This window comes from Aulostomus chinensis, chromosome 23 (genome assembly GCF_037954235.1).
Source record: "Aulostomus chinensis isolate RoL2024-O1b breed Wild chromosome 23, RoL_Achi_v1.0, whole genome shotgun sequence".
NCBI classification, from domain to species: domain Eukaryota; kingdom Metazoa; phylum Chordata; class Actinopteri; order Syngnathiformes; family Aulostomidae; genus Aulostomus; species Aulostomus chinensis.
The window spans coordinates 21,593,262-21,609,800 of NC_141342.1; the positions used below are offsets into that span (position 1 = coordinate 21,593,262).

Sequence of the window (16,539 nt, forward strand, 5' to 3'; positions counted from 1 at the left end):
TTTTAGTAAAAAGTGCGCTAAGCTAGCTAGTTATAACCAAAACAATGAGTTAATGCCACATGTGAACAGCATTCTATCAGCCGTCCCTCTGAGTTTCAGTAGTTAAGGTTATTGGTTGTTCTATTTTCAGGCAACCAGAAATGTGTTTGACAAAAAGGGGTGAGCTGCTGCCCCCCCCCCTTTTATTCAGCCAAATCTTACACATAGCACCTTTAAAACTGTTCATTTTCAGTGATAGCAATGAAAATCATTCCAGCAAAGTGCGTATGAATGCGGTGTGTATGCTGTAATCAGTGACGACCCTCTATGTAATTTTTGACCTCAAAACTACTTATTATTTCTAATTGCTAATTTTTCTCCTCATGGATCAAGCCTTAGCACACCTCTGCTAAAAACTGAGCTAAGCTATAATGCATTCTTTAGGCTAATGCCACACTTGAAGACTTTTAGATAGCAGTGTTTTCTTGACCGCCTCTAACTTTTAGTAGTTTACTCTCTTTAACAAAATGGGTTAATTAAAATGGTGATTGATGCGGTGCCCTGTTTTGTTTGGCCAAATCTTACACATAGTACCTTTAATATTGTTAATTTTTTTTCAGTAATTGCAATAAACACCATTCTAGCTAAATGCAGTGTAAATACTGTAATCAGTGATGACCCTCTACTTTTCATAATTTGGCCATTAAAGTTACACTTAAAAGGTTAATTTTCCTCCTCGTGAGTCGAGCGCATTTACAACAGAGCAGTAACAAAAAAGAAAAGAATTCATTAACACTGACAGCAGCAGGCACGATACAAATGTTTCTTCATATCAAATACATGTCATATATCCACAGAGTACGATTATAAAACTGTGCCCAACACAAATCAAAGTTTCTAGTCTAGCCGTTCTGTTTTTTGTTTTTTTTTTAAACCAGGTTCCACCTGCGTCACCTACGGCAGGTGCAGCACGTCGGGACGACAACGCAAAGACAGCAGTGAGGTCTGGAACGCTTTTTTTTTTTTTCTGCCAAGACATTTCTTTGAACAGCTTTTCTCACGCATCCCTCGACATACCCTGTAACTGCTCCTACAAACTGGACCCCGACGGTCTGCATTTCCCTCCTTTTTCAAAGTATTTATATCAGCTAAAACAAAAAGAACAGCAGGGGACACCCATCCTAGGGGACACTGGCACGTCCTGGAGGGTTTACAGTGCGACAGGCCTGAAATGACGTCAGATTTATCGGGATATTATGGAGAGAGAAGACTTCCTCAGATTCACAAGGAGGATTTTGCTCTTCTGGGGTGTTTAACTCTTAAAGGGACACTTACGAAAGGTAGAAATAATGGCAGAGAGAGAAATTCAGTACAGCCTTCTTTCCTCGACTAGTAATGCCTGAACAGTTTCCAAGGTTAGTGAAGGATAAACAGTGATGGGTAGCTAAAAAAAAGTCCTGTGAAATAATGAGGAAGGCAGTACAACTCCTCTACGTGGTCGTGCAGTTGAGGTGGAGGAGGAGGGACGGGGGTATGGGAGGCGTTCACAAGCCTTGTTTGGCCAGAGAGGCGGAGACCTGGTCAGCCAGCGTGGAGAGCTGCGGAGAGTCGGCCATGTTGATGCTGCCGGAGGAGGACACGGTGCTGAGCTGGTGGGGGGAGTCTTCCAATGAGACGATCTCGGCGCCGTGGTCGGTGCGAGCCTTGGCCGTCTCACGGAAGGTCAGTTTGTGGCTCTCAATCTGCAGCGAATCAGTCAGACACGCTAGCTGAGTTAGCCGTTCAGCTCAGGAGGAGATGCAGCCATTTTTATTGCAATAATATAATTGGATTTTCCTGCAGTTTAGACTCCTACAGCTCCCTCTAGTGGACAGCACGTTCATGTGCACGCAGCCGCTGGTTTATCAACTGGACAAAATGTCTCGCATAGGTCAGAGGTTAACGCGAGCTAACGGAGGCCTACCTGTCCAGAAACGTCCATTTATAAACGCTCAAGCTCACGTGAAGAACATTTTGGAGTTGTGTGTCGCGTTTCTATGGATATTTGTGGTTCACCAAAATCAGCTGAAAAAAATCTTTTCTGGTTCATATGGTTTCACTTGAACACGTGTTTCTGTTGTGTCAAACCAGGAAGCTCGTCAACCATTTGAGTTTAAGGTTTATTTTTCATTTCAAAACAAATGTTTCGAAGAAGGGGCGGTGACGAAAGTTTTCCTCGACGTCAAGGGGAAGTCATGGAAATTTATCAGTAAAAATCAACTGAGCGTAGACGAGATTATGCTTTTGAGAGTTCGTAAACTGAATTCCTACTCTAAGATCATTTCCCTCGGACAAAAGTGAACCCTGACAGCATTCAGCAGCCCACCAGAGGGCGCTAATGCCCCACCCTTGGCTCTGAGGCGTGGGATGTTGGGCTGGACAGATCCAGCATCAATGAAGTGTGACAACACCAAAACACAAAGGTCAGAGGTGAGTGGAGCAGCTCGCGGTGCCTGGATACTTACAGGAGTCCTCAATGGTAATGAGGGGGTTGGTCAGGATTGGTGTGATGGAGGCTGAAGGGACAGTCTGAGGAGACTGAGGGGGGGTGACAGCGGGGGAGGGGATGGAGGGGCTGTCCGAGGTGCTCCCCTCAGCATCCTTGCCCTTCTCCCTCTACAGGAGAGCCGGCGGGGGGGTGACGGGGCATGCAACAAAAATACAGGTGATGGAATCAACAGAAAGAAAACACAATCAAAAGAAACGCTGGAGGACAAAAAACTGCAACAAAAGATGAACTGAAAACCAGCTGCTGGTGAGGAAGAGGAGGAGAACAGAGCTGAGAGGAAGAGGATGACTGATGAAGTGTGGGTGGTCACAGTGGTGGAGTTCTTACTGCTGAAACAGTTCACGCCTGAACACAGAAACCCTACACCTCCTATCACCCGCTAACACTTGCTAATGCCTGCTAACACCTGTGTACACCTCCTATCACCCGCTAACACTTGCTAATGCCTGCTAACACCTGTGTACTCCTCCTATCATCTGCTAACACTTGCTAATGCCTCCTAACACCTGTGTACACCTCCTATCACCCGCTAACACTTGCTAATGCCTGCTAACACCTGTGTACTCCTCCTATCATCTGCTAACACTTGCTAATGCCTGCTAACACCTGTGTACACCTCCTATCATCTGCTAACACTTGCTAATGCCTGCTAACACCTGTGTATACCACCTATCACCCGCTAACACCTGCTAACAACTTGCCCCATTAACACCTACTAATATATGTCAAGTCAGTTTTATTTGTATAGCGCCAAATCACAATAAAAGTTATCTCATATGCTAACACACACTCACATCTGCTAGCGCCTGCTAACACCACTAACATCTATTGACACCTACTTACACTTGCTAACATATGCTAACATCTGCAAAAATCTAGCACCAGCTAACACCTGTTAACATCTGTTGACACCTACTAGCACCAGCTAACACCTGTTAATATCCGCTAACGTCTGCTAACATCTGTCGACACCTACTAGCACCAGCTCACACCCGTTCACACCTGTTAATATCCTCTAACGCCTGCTAACATCTGTCGACACCTACTAGCACCAGCTCACACCCGTTCACACCTGTTAATATCCTCTAACGCCTGCTAACATCTGTCGTCACCTACTAGCACCAGCTAACACCCGTTCACACCTGTTAATATCCGCTACCGCCTGCTAACATCTGTCGACACCTACTAGCACGAGCTAACACCCGTTCACACCTGTTAATATCCTCTAACGCCTGCTAACATCTGTCGACACCTACTAGCACCAGCTAACACCCGTTCACACCTGTTAATATCCGCTACCGCCTGCTAACATCTGTCGACACCTACTAGCACGAGCTAACACCCGTTCACACCTGTTAATATCTGCTAACGCCTGCTAACATCTGTCGACACCTACTAGCACCAGCTAACACCTGTTCACACCTGTTAATATCTGCTAACGCCTGCTAACATCTGTCGACACCAACTAGCACGAGCTAACACCCGTTCACACCTGTTAATGTCTGCTAACGCCTGCTAACATCTGTCGACACCAACTAGCACGAGCTAACACCCGTTCACACCTGTTAATATCTGCTAATGCCTGCTAACATCTGTCGACACCTACTAGCACCAGCTAACACCTGTTCACACCTGTTAATATCTGCTAACGCCTGCTAACATCTGTCGACACCAACTAGCACGAGCTAACACCCGTTCACACCTGTTAATATCCTCTAACGCCTGCTAACATCTGTCGACACCTACTAGCACCAGCTCACACCCGTTCACACCTGTTAATATCCTCTAACGCCTGCTAACATCTGTCGACACCTACTAGCACCAGCTAACACCCGTTCACACCTGTTAATATCTGCTAACGCCTGCTTTCGTCTGAAACAGCAGAGGGTTTGTTTGTTCGGTTCCAGGTGGAACGGCTCACAGTGGACGAGGTGTTTATTGGTTCTCATCTACAATGACGGAACCCACAAATCCCAGTGAATGACGTCATAGACTGTTTATTTCCCGCACAATTAGAAGCCACAGTCTCGCTGTGCCAGATGTGTGTGCTCTCTAATTTGCCTGTGCCAAGAATTCAGGTGCGTGTTATGGTGAGTTTGTCCCTGAGGGGCACCAGCGTGCTCGCTCCTCCAGACCTGACGCCTCTACCTTTCTCAGTCCACCTCCAGGAACGTGGCCGATGTTGTCAAGGGAGCCGATCTTGGACTGGACTTTGAACTCCAGCTTCTCGCTCTTGATCTCCACATTTCCACCGCCTGAGGGAAGGAGAAAAGCTTTTTATGAAGCTGAAGTCCTGCAGGGGACAAAAGGCAAAGAAGTCCAGCACCACTGAAGGCAATGGAACGAGACTGAAAGCTCTGGAAAATCAACATTGTGCTCCACAAAAGTCATGTTTCTGTTTAACTGTCAAGAAAGAGTGAATTTGTTACATTTCAGTTAATTGGTGTGGAGACAATCACGTCTGTGTAATGAGTGTTTTGATCAGGAGATGGCGGTAGAGGCCGCAGCTGGTGAGTCACACCAGGGGTTAAAGGAGATTCAGTCTCCTGATTTTTAATTTGTCAAACACTGAACTTTCCAGTTGAGTTAAAATGAGCACCATAAAATGCTGATGGAATCTCAAGCGCCAACCAACCTGCACGCCACGTTCTGAGTACCTGGTTTATGGCGAATGTTGGCTTTGGAGCCACACTTGGACGTCACGTTGCTCAGGTCGACCTTTTTGTGAACAATTTGAACCTGCGCAGAGAACCAGAGACAGCGGTTTGTTTTAGAGCTCCAAACATCACTTATTATCAACTATCACAGCACCGGTGACCTCATCACAGCTCGTGACCTCATCACAGCATCGGTGACCTCATCACGCCGTCGTCTGTTTCCTAACACAAAAACTTCAGTCTCTGTCAGCTGAGGTCATCGCTTGTCTCACCACACGTGAGTGGAGGACAGAGGCTCTTTGTTGCTGATGTCTTGAACTGTCACAGACGTGGACGTACAGGACTCATGCAGGGCCTGGGGGGCCAGACTGGGACAGCCGGAGCCCTGGAGAGGCCCCAGAGACGTGGACCTGCACTCCACACCACAAGAACTTAACTGGTTCCACAAGCTGGTGAGCTAACGTGTCCCCACACTTGGATTCATTTGTGGGGATGCAGAATAGAGATATTCATTTTGGGTATGATATTATATCCAGGAACCAAGCTAACCAAGCTAACCTCGCTAACCAAGCTAACCTCGCTAACACGTGACATCGTGTGGCCTTAAAATGATTTAATAGAGAGAAGAAGTTGAATTTCGTGGCCACAAATGAATTGAGGGCAAAAGTTTATGTTTCTTGTTGGTTCAAAACAGTCAAATTGAGGGAACGAGTTAGATCTTGTGGCAACAACAGACCTCTATCTCTATCTATGTGTCTCTGTCCGCTCCAGGCTTCCATTCACACAGAGCTGACATCAGTTCATGAGCATGACATCACAGCGTTAGCGCTACGCCTCGACTCTCCACTAATAGCACGGTTACTTAGAGGCAGACGAGGAAAACCGGCCTGCTAGCGTGAGGCTACAGTTTAATGTGAGATGCTCATGAGTGTCTACAGAGATCGAGGCGTTAATAGGCGGTGTTAACGGGTCAGAGCTGAAGGTCAGGAGGAGGCGGGGCCAACACACAGGAGGTTTCGTGCACGTGACGCCTGCTTCTTAGTGAAGGTGCATTCAGGAGAGGCAGGACGGAGGGATCTAGGCCACACCTGCAGAGCTGCAGCAGGCCACGCCCACTCACTCATCTACTCACATTGCCACCACCGGGAACATGTTTTATATTATCTTTGGAGCCGCACCGGGACTGCACATTGCTTAAGTCCAACTTCTTATCAAGAATTTGAACCTGGAAAATTGATACGTAGGGAGAAAAGACGGTTAACCTGGAAGAGGCAACAGCAGCGAATGAGGACCAATGCTTGGGGAAGCAACGAGGCTCTGCCGGGGGACGGGGGGGGCCCGGGGGGACTGGGAGACCCCGGGGGGGGGGATCTCTTCCTTTTGGGTCTTAATGATCTTTTAACCAAAGACGTGATTGTGGCTGTGGACCACCGACTGGTGATAATTTGGGTCCAGACAGCACCAGCAGCTCAGTGGAGACACTGACTGACTGAGCAGCCGAGGCGACGTGAGGTCACGTCGTCTCCAGGGGTCTGAATGACGCTGCTTCCTACTTGGTTTTTATGACAATAAACTGATTAAAATAATGCCGAAGTAACGACATCATGACGCTGAGTTGGTCAGCATGTGAACTTGTGCTTTAGCACGTCTTTCTACAAGATGCCGAGCAAACAACCGTTAAAATGCTTGCTTTCTGAATGGAGTTTGGTTAACATGAACAGAGTTGGACCATCGATATTAAACTGTCCAACTCTGTTCATGTTAATGTGACTTTAATCATGTCAACAAGGGTTTTAATAAGTACAGAAGTTACTAAGACATCTGTATCAACATAAAAATGTAGAGTTTTAACAGGAATAGGATCAATCGATCAATAACGTTCTTCCATTGATCAGTCGGACTGAAGGGTTATGGAAGAGGATGAAGATCATGTGGGGTTTTTGCTTTTAAAAATGTACTTTTTTACTACATATACAGCATATATGTGTGTGTGTGTGTGTGTGTATATTTATATGTCAGCTGACGGGCAGATGATTTTATATTGGGGCAGGAGGTGGGTGGAGCCTTCCTCTGGTGACATCACAGCTGAGCGCTGCAGTTTGATGGTTTCGCCTCTGGGCTTTGATGATCGTAACTGCGTCTCCCAGCTGGAGTTGCGTTCGTCCTGGAGTTACTCACATTGCCGCCACCAGGTTCATGTTTGATATTGTCTTTGGAGCCACACCTAGACTGGGCATGACTAAAGTCCACCTTCTGATCAAGTATTTTAACCTGGAAGAGCACAGAGGTGAGGGGGGAGAGACCGTTACGCCGGCGAAGGAGGGAGGACATCAAACCGCCTGAGTTACGTGGCTGCACCGAGTTGTGTCGGAAGTTCAGCCAATAATCAATAATTCAATACTTCAACATGATGTATCAGTAATAGATGGCTAACCCTGCCGCCGCCGGGCGTGTGCTTGATGTTGTCTTTGGAGCCACAGCGGGCCTGAACGTTGGTGAGGTCCAGCTTCTTGTCCAGGATTTGGACCTGGAAACAAGACAGAGAAATGAAGTCGCTTTAGAAATGAAAACAGAAGTGGCCGCAGGAGGAGATGAGCCCAAACAAAAGGGGACATGGATGATTTTATTGAGACTTTTCAGATCAGCTGAAGAAGACAACACTGTCTTTGTTACCAAAGGTTGGTTTTGATGATCATAACTGCAGAGACACTCAAGAGTCTGACGTTGAGTTCATCCCTCAGTTACTCACATTGCCGCCCCCGGCTTCATGTTTGATATTGTCTTTGGAGCCGCACCTAGACTGCACATTACTATAGTCCACCTTCTGATCAAGGATTTGAACCTGGAAGAGTGAAAACGTCAGCTTGTGAGTGTACGATGGTTCCACGCACTGATCCAGAGACAGATTCATGTTCTGTTAGTCTAACAGCATGAAGGAAACAGGCAACACCGTCAGAACGTTCTCCTCAACTCGCACAGCTCAGACGGAGGTACCAGTGAGTGCTGCAAGTGCTTCTGGCCCTTTGAAGACTAATGTTGTCCTTTTGAGAGTACAAAGTGAACTGAAAAGTACACAGAAACGTTAAACCCCCAGAGACAAGTATAAGTACTCTTTCAAGTACACACTGGTACCTCCAGTACTAGTGAGCTTATGATTTTAGAACTCAAGGTCCAGTGGTCCACCTCGCGGTGCACAGACGGACTCACGGTTCTGCTGCTGATTTGATCTGCTGCCAACATTTCAGTGATTCACTGCAGTCCATGAATACGGATCAAAGACAGGCAGAGCTTTTAATTGGACCACACACACACACACACACACGGAGAAAACACACACACAGATGACACACTCACACACTCAGACAACACACGCACTCACACACTTGTGGGAGGGGCCTAAAGTCTCTGCTGCAGCACCTCAAACTTTATCTGGTTACTTGAGTTCAGGGGTGTTGATGGGTGTGGCCTCTCTATTCCCCTCCCTGTTTGGTGTGACACGCCCACTTCCCCACGAGGCGGCTCAAACGCCTCCTGACGTGTCCCGACGCAGAAGTCTGACCCAGCATCGGCGCTGCTCCAGCCTTCACCAGCTGCTCGGTTAAATGTTTACATCTGCGAGGACGACTGGAAGAAACGTGACTTTGCTAAGACACAGTGAGGTCACACCTCCCTGAATAAGAGTCTGTTGAATTAAAGTTTAATGTTATGATCGTTAACGGAGCTATGCTAACACTTCCCATACACTTCCATTCACTGTGCTAAGCTAACTCGTGTGGGTCTCAGTTCCCTACAAGAGGGTCTCTATGTCCTGGTCTTGCTCTGGGGTGGATGGAGAAGAAGAGACCCTCCCTAAAAGTGGGCGTGTCACCTTAAGAGTAGTTTGGGGAATTTGGACCCTGAACTACACGAGAAGCGGGAGCCTGGTTGTTGGAGGCTGAACTTCCTCCTGTGGGTCTGTGAGAGTGTTTGAGTCTCCGGTGACGCGGACTCAGTTCTGTTGAAGTGGAACAGTCAGTTACCTTTCCGCCTCCCGGCTGGTGTTTGATGTTCTCTGTGGAACCAATCTTGGACTTGATGTTCTTCAGGTCGGGCATGGGCGCTGCGGCTGCCAGAGGAGCCGGCGGGCGGCCCTTCAGGGAGCCTGGGGATTTGGGCGTGCTGCGCACCACCGCCACCTTCTTCACTTTGTTGGCCTCGGCGGCCGACTTCGCAGACAGCGCTTGGCTAGAGGGAGATTTGGGGGTACCGGGGCTGCTCTGGCCACTCTGAGCATCTTGAGCAATCAGAGAGGACACGGGTCAGAGGTTTGAAACCGTCTACACTCGTGGGTGAAAGGAAACAAATAGATAGAATAAATGCTGAGAACTAGGAGCTGTGCTGGCTAGAAGCGGACCAAGTTTGATCCAGTCTGGATCAGACTGTGGCGTTGTGGCCATGCAAGTGATCTCTAATCATTTGTGCATCTTTTACCTTTGTCATTTTTTGGAGTGGGCAGTTTCTTGGCACTAGCTGTTTCACAAAAATGTCACATCAGAAACAACCCTCACATGACCTTCGACACGACAGAATCATGGATGAAGGTGAAGACCAAGGTGAGGTCTGGCTCCTACCTGGCTGAGCTGCAGGTCTAGCAGATGCTTTGGCAGCAGGAGTCTGAGGTTTCGCACCAGCAACCCCCTGAAAATCAACCACAGCTGCTTTTACTCTCCTGAACCTGAGAACACCAGAACTACAGAATGACAGCGGCGGATGGAGGAGCGTTCAGGTTCAGGGCAAACCAGGGTCCGGACAACTTCCTGTAACACTTTGACCCCTGACCTGTGAAACACGAGGAAGCTCTTTCTTATCGGTAAAAATATCATAATAAAATATGGTGATAATAAGTCAGTCATGTGATAAAAAAATCATTAAGAGATAAAAGTTTAAATGATAAAAAAAAATGTATCTCATAAAAAGACACATTTATGATACAAATTAAATAAGAAATAATCATGAGCGATGAAGGGACCTCAGCCACCGAAGCACATGCATTAAGATACTCAGGCCTTTTGATTCGACTTGTTTCTTCATAATTTAATCAACCAATTAATCAACTTCTTTCTTTTAGACTTTTCATCTCAAAATAATAATGAATCCCAATAGCAAAATTCTATTTTTATTGAGTTTTTATCTGTTTTAAGTCTCTCTCTGGCCAAACTGGTCTTCCACACAGGAGGCTGAGTGAGGAGGGGTCCCCCTAGTGGAGGCGGGGTGCTCCTGTACTTACTCCAGGCTGTCTGGGCCCTGTGAGGCTGCTGCTGCTGCTGCTGCTGCTGGTTTTAATGGGGATGCTGCTGCTGCTGCTGGTTTTAATGGGGATGCTGCTGCTGCTGCTGGGGCCGTTTCGGGAGGAAGCGTTTGATTTGTTGCCCTTGGCGACTACAGGTGGTCTTTTAAAGGATGATGTTGCTTTGGTGGCAGTTTGTGTCTTTTTCATGAAGAGGAAAAAAATGAATGGGGAAAAAACAAAAGTTCTAATGACAACATAAAAGAACAGAAGGGAAGTTTCATGAGAACCGGGTTAAAGAATCCTTCTGGGTTTGGATCCTTTAACCATGTAAAAGAAACGATGGTGGATCTCTGACGTTCTCGCCCACGTACCTTCTCCGCAGAGCCGTTATCCATCTTGGCTTGAGCTACAGAGAGAAGAGAGGAGCACGTGTGTGACTCAAACGTCTCTTTCACATCGAATAGATGACGTCTGAGTGTAACAAAGACAAGCAGCGTGTTGGCGTGTGGCATGCAGCATGCGTGGCGACATGTGATGGTGGTTCCGTGACCAGCAGCGTGAACAAGATGGCTTGATGAAAGAAAGAAGCTAACGTGGGGAGGGTCAAGCGTCTCCTCTGGCCCAGAGGAATCATGGGAGGGAGAGTGCTGCATGACAAGCTGACTGTAAATCAAAGAAGTGGGAGGAGTCAACTGAAGAGGGCTGGTTCTGAACTGGAGAACATGACAGCAAACAGACCTTGGAAAATAGCCACCGGCACCAGTGACTTTCTGGCTGGCGAGCTTTGGGGGGGCGTGTTCTGGACCTGGACAGGGCCCTGAGGATCTCTGCTGCTCATCTCTGAGTCATTAGAAACGCCAGGATGCGAAGAACCCGAAGAACTAAACAACGAGTCACTGTTCTCAGGCGCGGCTTCTGGTGGCGTTTTGGTAAAAATCTCAGGAGATTCTGGATGAAGGCCTTCTTCGGACACTTGTCCTGTTTGCCCAGAGACAAGCTTCGCCCCTCGCCTGTCATCAATGGACGTCAGGTCTTCCAGAGCAGCGCTCCGGATTAAAGACATCCCGGAGGGATTACTCATTTCATTCAGGCACTCGGAGGCGTCCAGGCTGATGGCCCTCTGAGGATCCACCGCTCCGCTCCACTCAGGGCTCCCCCTGCTGGTCGGAGGGTCCCGTCTGACCTCCAACCCACAGCTGAGGTCTTCAGAGGCCCACATAGAGTCACTTAGTCGCTTCCCACACTCTCCCACCGCCGCCTCATTTCCTGGGTCGGGGGGGCTGGGAAGTCCCATGGAGTCGGAGCCCGGCTCTGATCCGTTACACGTTAACTGGCCTCCACTGGCAGGATTCGCTAATTTGTTTGGAAAGCAGATTAATGATGACATTCAGACCACTTTCATCTCTTTCATCTCCCCACCGGAAACAATGTGACAAGAAAAGAAACGGGCCAGGAAACAAACGGCTGCTGAGTGTCTTTAACCAGGAGGAACGACTACAAAACGTGACGATGCAAAAAAAACCAACAACAACACACAAACAAGAGTGACCGATGACGGAGTGAAAACGTGAGCTCACGTGAAACTAGTACATGAGATGATGGGATGATGCCACGCATTCCAGTGAACACAACACGGCACAGAGCGACTTCCTGATCTGAGACTGGAACACAAACTGTTTTACACAAACACTGACGCATTAAAAAGTGTGCGTGTGTGTGCGTGTGTGTGTGTGCACGTGTGTGTGCGTGCGTGCGTGTGTGTGTGTGCGTGTGTGTGTGTGTGCGTGTGTGTGTGTGTGAGCGCGCCACTGGAATAATTATAGCCTCTTCATATTAGAACAAGCCAGTTGGTCCATTTCAACCTAAAAAAACAAAACAACCCCCCCCCCCCTCCTAAAATCAGGTTTCCTTTCAAACTGATAGAATAAGAATGATAATAATATAGAAGAAGTGACCAAAAATAATCAGTTAAAGTTTCAATCGAAGTTTTCAATCATGTTGTAATCCAACGATAGAATGAAGACAAAATAATTAGCCATCAGGAAAGATGATGAAATGCATCGTTGACTTATTTTCCATTTTTGGTGGAGGTGCTGCATAATTTAGATGTAATTTTAATAATAAATTTCTAACAAATTTGGTTGGATCCATGAAGTCTATTAGAAGTCCGCAATTATTCAAGTGGCGCCCTGCTGGTCCTCTCTGGGACCTCAGGTTCTGCTGGCAGCAGGTGGAACTGTGTTTATGTCTACAGGGAATCTGGAGGGTGGAACTCAATGGGTAATAAAGCAGAACGGTACCTGTCGGAGCGGCTCCTCCAGCAGCTGATGGAAGAGGACGAGACAGAGGAGAGACTTGGTCAGTAATGAGCTCCACTCCCAGCTGATTAATACACTCGTTCAAAAGAATCGATGAAGCTCACAGACATGAAACAGCCGCAGCAAATCAGTCAATAGATCATTCCAGAACGTTCAGAGGTGAAAATGCAAGCGGCTCGAGGGCCCGGCTCCCTCCCTGGTTCTAGTCTAGAGGGCCAGCAGCTGTGGTCAAGCTACTGGGACATAACCACGAGGCAGCCATCTTTAACAGCAACAACGTCACAATGCAGTCGTGAGAGCAAGCGGGAAACCGAAAGAATGAAGCCGGAGGGAAAACACACTGGTTTGAGAGCGAGATGCTGAAGTCAAAGCAGGAAAATCATTAATCAGCAACCAAATACACAACAGGGCAGAGCTCGGCTGGTAGGACGCCGCGGGACAGAAGCAGAGAAGCATTCTGGGGAAAAGTGGCTTTCTTGCCAAGAGTTTGGTTGTGTGTGTGTGTGTGTGTGTGTGTGTGTGTGTGTGTGTGTGTGTGTGTGTGTGTGTGTGTGTGTGCAGGTGGCGTGAAAGTGGAAAATGATATTAATGTTGATTCTTTAGAAGCGACAGAGAAAAGCATATCTTATAATGACGGTGTGGATGACGGCACTAGAAGGCGGAGGGAGGTGAGCGGTAGCTGCCGTCTCCTCTACTCTCAGTGAGAAACAACATAAGTGACTTGATTGTCCCGTTCAAGATGGTGGAGAGACAATAAATGAATGCACGAGCAGCAGCAGAGGCAGGAGCCCAGGGATGGGAGGCGTACCGAGTTGCCCCTCAGTCTCAGCCGTGTCTTCGCACGAGACGCCCTGGAGTTCCTCTGCAGGAGCAGCCGCCGTTTCTGCAAATAGACGTCATTCAGTCAGAGAACAGGAGCCGCTCAGCCCAGGTTGGGCCAGCGTTTCTCAGGATGACTCATCCTAATCTGGCAGCCAAGGGTCAACCGTGGTATTTCTCATGTTCATTGACTCTGGAGCTCTTTAACAAATCTGTTCAACCCCATGAGCCTCTTTCCCGCTCAGCTTTAGACGAGCTGTCACTGCCCGTACTGGTGATCAAAGCCGGCTTGACCCGACTGCAGCAGAACCACCGAGGCTCCTTCTTCAAGCACCGAGAGCTGCTGACGTTTCCAGCTGTCACTACACTTTGTTTATAGGAATGAGGTGTTTCTGTAGTCCACCAGGAAGTTAGCATATCAGGCATGAAGTGTTTCTGTAGTCCACCAGGAAGTTAGCATATCAGGCATGAGGTGTTTCTGTAGTCCACCAGGAAGCTAGCATATCAGGCATGAGGTGTTTCTGTAGTCCACCAGGAAGTTAGCATATCAGGCATGAAGTGTTTCTGTAGTCCACCAGGAAGTTAGCATATGAGGCATGAGGTGTTTCTGTAGTCCACCAGGAAATTAGCATATCAGGCATGAGGTGTTTCTGTAGTCCACCAGGAAGTTAGCATATCAGGCATGAGGTGTTTCTGTAGTCCACCAGGAAGTTAGCATATCAGGCATGAGGTGTTTCTGTAGTCCACCAGGAAGTTAGCATATCAGGCATGAGGTGTTTCTGTAGTCCACCAGGAAGTTAGCATATCAGGCATGAGGTGTTTCTGTAGTCCACCAGGAAGTTAGCATATCAGGCATGAGGTGTTTCTGTAGTCCACCAGGAAGCTAGCATATCAGGCATGAGGTGTTTCTGTAGTCCACCAGGAATTTAGCATATCAGGCATGAGGTGTTTCTGTAGTCCAACAGGAAGTTAGCATATCAGGCATGAGGTATTTCTGTAGTCCACCAGGAAGTTAGCCAATCAGGGATGAGGTAATTTTGTTGGTCAATGGGAAGTAAGAATATAGATAGATAGATAGATAGATAGATAGATAGATAGATAGATAGATAGATAGATAGATAGATAGATGCAGTAGATAGATGCAGTAGATAGATAGATAAGTTAGCCAATCAGGGATGAAGTAATTTTGTAGTCCAACAGGAAGTTATCCAATCAGGAATGAGGGAATTTAGTAGTTCGACAGGAGGTTAGCATGGCAGGGATGAGGTAGTTTTGTAGTCCAACAAGAGGTTAGCATGGCAGGGATGAGGTAGTTTTGTAGTCCAACCGGAGGTTAGCATGGCAGGGATAAGATATTTTGTAGTTTAACGGGACGTCAGCATGGAAGAATGGACAATGGACAAAGACCTGGAGAGTTTGTCAACATTTTTGGACAGTTTAGCTGTTGTTAGCCGTCAGTCTGCATTAGCTTCAAGCTAAATATTCATGGAAGGCTCTTTCTGCATTCTGGATTCACTGAGGATTGATGCAGGAGGGAGAAACGTGTTCGAGAACTCCACTGAGTACTTGACAGATAAAATACACTTCTTGGATGTCGTACTACCTTAACCACAGATATTATATTTCAGATATTTCCCTTAAAACTCAAAATATAAATATCAGGCAAATGAACAAGAAAACAAGTGAACTGTTAGACATTGAAGGCTGAAAATAACAAAAACTGTGAGTTAGATGAAAATCAACAAACCAAGATGCAAATCCTCAGATTATATTCCTGAAATAAAAGGAAAACCATTTGTAAAAGAAGAATTAACAGAAAAAACAAAAGGTTAAATGAGGGTTAATTGGTGTTCTTTAAGGTCTTTAACGCCGTACCGGGTTGCACCTCGTCATCGTCGGGGCTGATCTCTGGTTGAGAGAGCTCAGACACTGATTTCTCTCCATTTTCACCGAATGCGGCTTCAGGCTCTGTGGATTAAAGGTCAGTCAGAGGTCAAAGTGGGAGGAGCGTTTGTGACCCTTGCTGACATTAGCAGGAAATCAGACACATTTTAAGTTCACTTAAGCTGTGAAACAGAATAAAATGTGGTTAAAACTGGCAAGATTTTCATTCATAGAACAAACTAAGACCCTACAGACACCACAGGGTTTTATGATGATTTATGACACTGGAGGACTGATGATTCACCACTCAGGTAAAACACCTTTCCTCTTCTACACTCCTTCACACTAACCACTCAGCTAACGCTACTCAGCTACGTCTCAAACAGATCCGTCAGATACTCACTATGTGCATCACCGGTGATAAAAGTGCCGTTTACCTCGGCGGGCGGGCCTGACTCTGGGAGCGACCTCCTGCTGGAGCAAGGGATGATGGGATGTGGAAACGGGAAGAACGACTGCACTAGAGAGGGCTGTAAACTGGGGAACGCTAGGCTACGTACTAGTTAGCCGTACGGTTGATTTGGATAAGAAGGAGAAAAACACAGTTGGTGGAGTGCTGAACCATCTGGCTGGATTTATTCATGTAAGACGGCTGCGTTTACATGGACGACAATAATCCGACTACTGGACAGCAGTACATTATTCTAGCCACCAACACGGTGGTCACCGGTTCGATTCCGTGTTGCCTCCAGCTTGGCTGAGCGTTGGGAAGTTGGATGGTGGAAGCGTCCAAGTCGCTGCAGACACACCTCCTCTGGACAAAGAAGCATGTGGTAGTCTGTGGGGGCGGAGCAACACCAGCTTGGTAGTGTCCTTCTGGAATTTGACCTGAAACTGTTTTCTGTCACGTTGACACATTTTGGAGTTTTTGGAGGCAATCTTGTAACCATGTCACATAAAAATGCCTCTTTGGGCTAAAAGGAAATTGATTGGACCGTAACATCACGCCTGAGACGAGTGACGTTTGGACGGAGCTCCAGATGGACGTCAGTCGAAGTGCTCGGA

At 47.3% G+C, this 16,539-nt stretch overlaps 1 protein-coding gene across 24 annotated transcripts in view; it reads right to left on the reverse strand.

The window, feature by feature from the left end:
• The window catches only part of LOC147240064 (uncharacterized), a 27,318-nt gene continuing 10,779 nt past the window's right edge, over nucleotides 1-16,539 (reverse strand). For 2 of the 24 annotated variants that reach the window (XM_086194743.1, XM_086194734.1), the window contains exons 3-18: nucleotides 15,878-16,033; nucleotides 15,466-15,558; nucleotides 13,580-13,654; nucleotides 12,754-12,777; nucleotides 10,825-10,859; nucleotides 10,451-10,651; nucleotides 9,795-9,861; nucleotides 9,655-9,693; nucleotides 9,204-9,457; nucleotides 7,934-8,026; nucleotides 7,619-7,711; nucleotides 7,363-7,455; nucleotides 6,317-6,409; nucleotides 5,185-5,266; nucleotides 4,676-4,782; nucleotides 1-1,721 (exon numbers count right to left, since the gene is read on the reverse strand). In XM_086194743.1, coding sequence (XP_086050869.1) covers nucleotides 1,524-1,721; nucleotides 4,676-4,782; nucleotides 5,185-5,266; nucleotides 6,317-6,409; nucleotides 7,363-7,455; nucleotides 7,619-7,711; nucleotides 7,934-8,026; nucleotides 9,204-9,457; nucleotides 9,655-9,693; nucleotides 9,795-9,861; nucleotides 10,451-10,651; nucleotides 10,825-10,859; nucleotides 12,754-12,777; nucleotides 13,580-13,654; nucleotides 15,466-15,558; nucleotides 15,878-16,033 — 1,703 coding nt within the window. In that variant the 3' untranslated portion in view covers nucleotides 1-1,523. Of the gene's footprint in view, nucleotides 1,722-2,483; nucleotides 2,635-4,675; nucleotides 4,783-5,184; nucleotides 5,267-6,316; nucleotides 6,410-7,362; nucleotides 7,456-7,618; nucleotides 7,712-7,933; nucleotides 8,027-9,203; nucleotides 9,458-9,654; nucleotides 9,694-9,794; nucleotides 9,862-10,450; nucleotides 10,652-10,824; nucleotides 10,860-12,753; nucleotides 12,778-13,579; nucleotides 13,655-15,465; nucleotides 15,559-15,877; nucleotides 16,034-16,539 lie in introns of all 24 variants that reach the window. The other 22 variants (XM_086194737.1, XM_086194741.1, XM_086194742.1 and 19 more) reach the window with 22 other exon arrangements.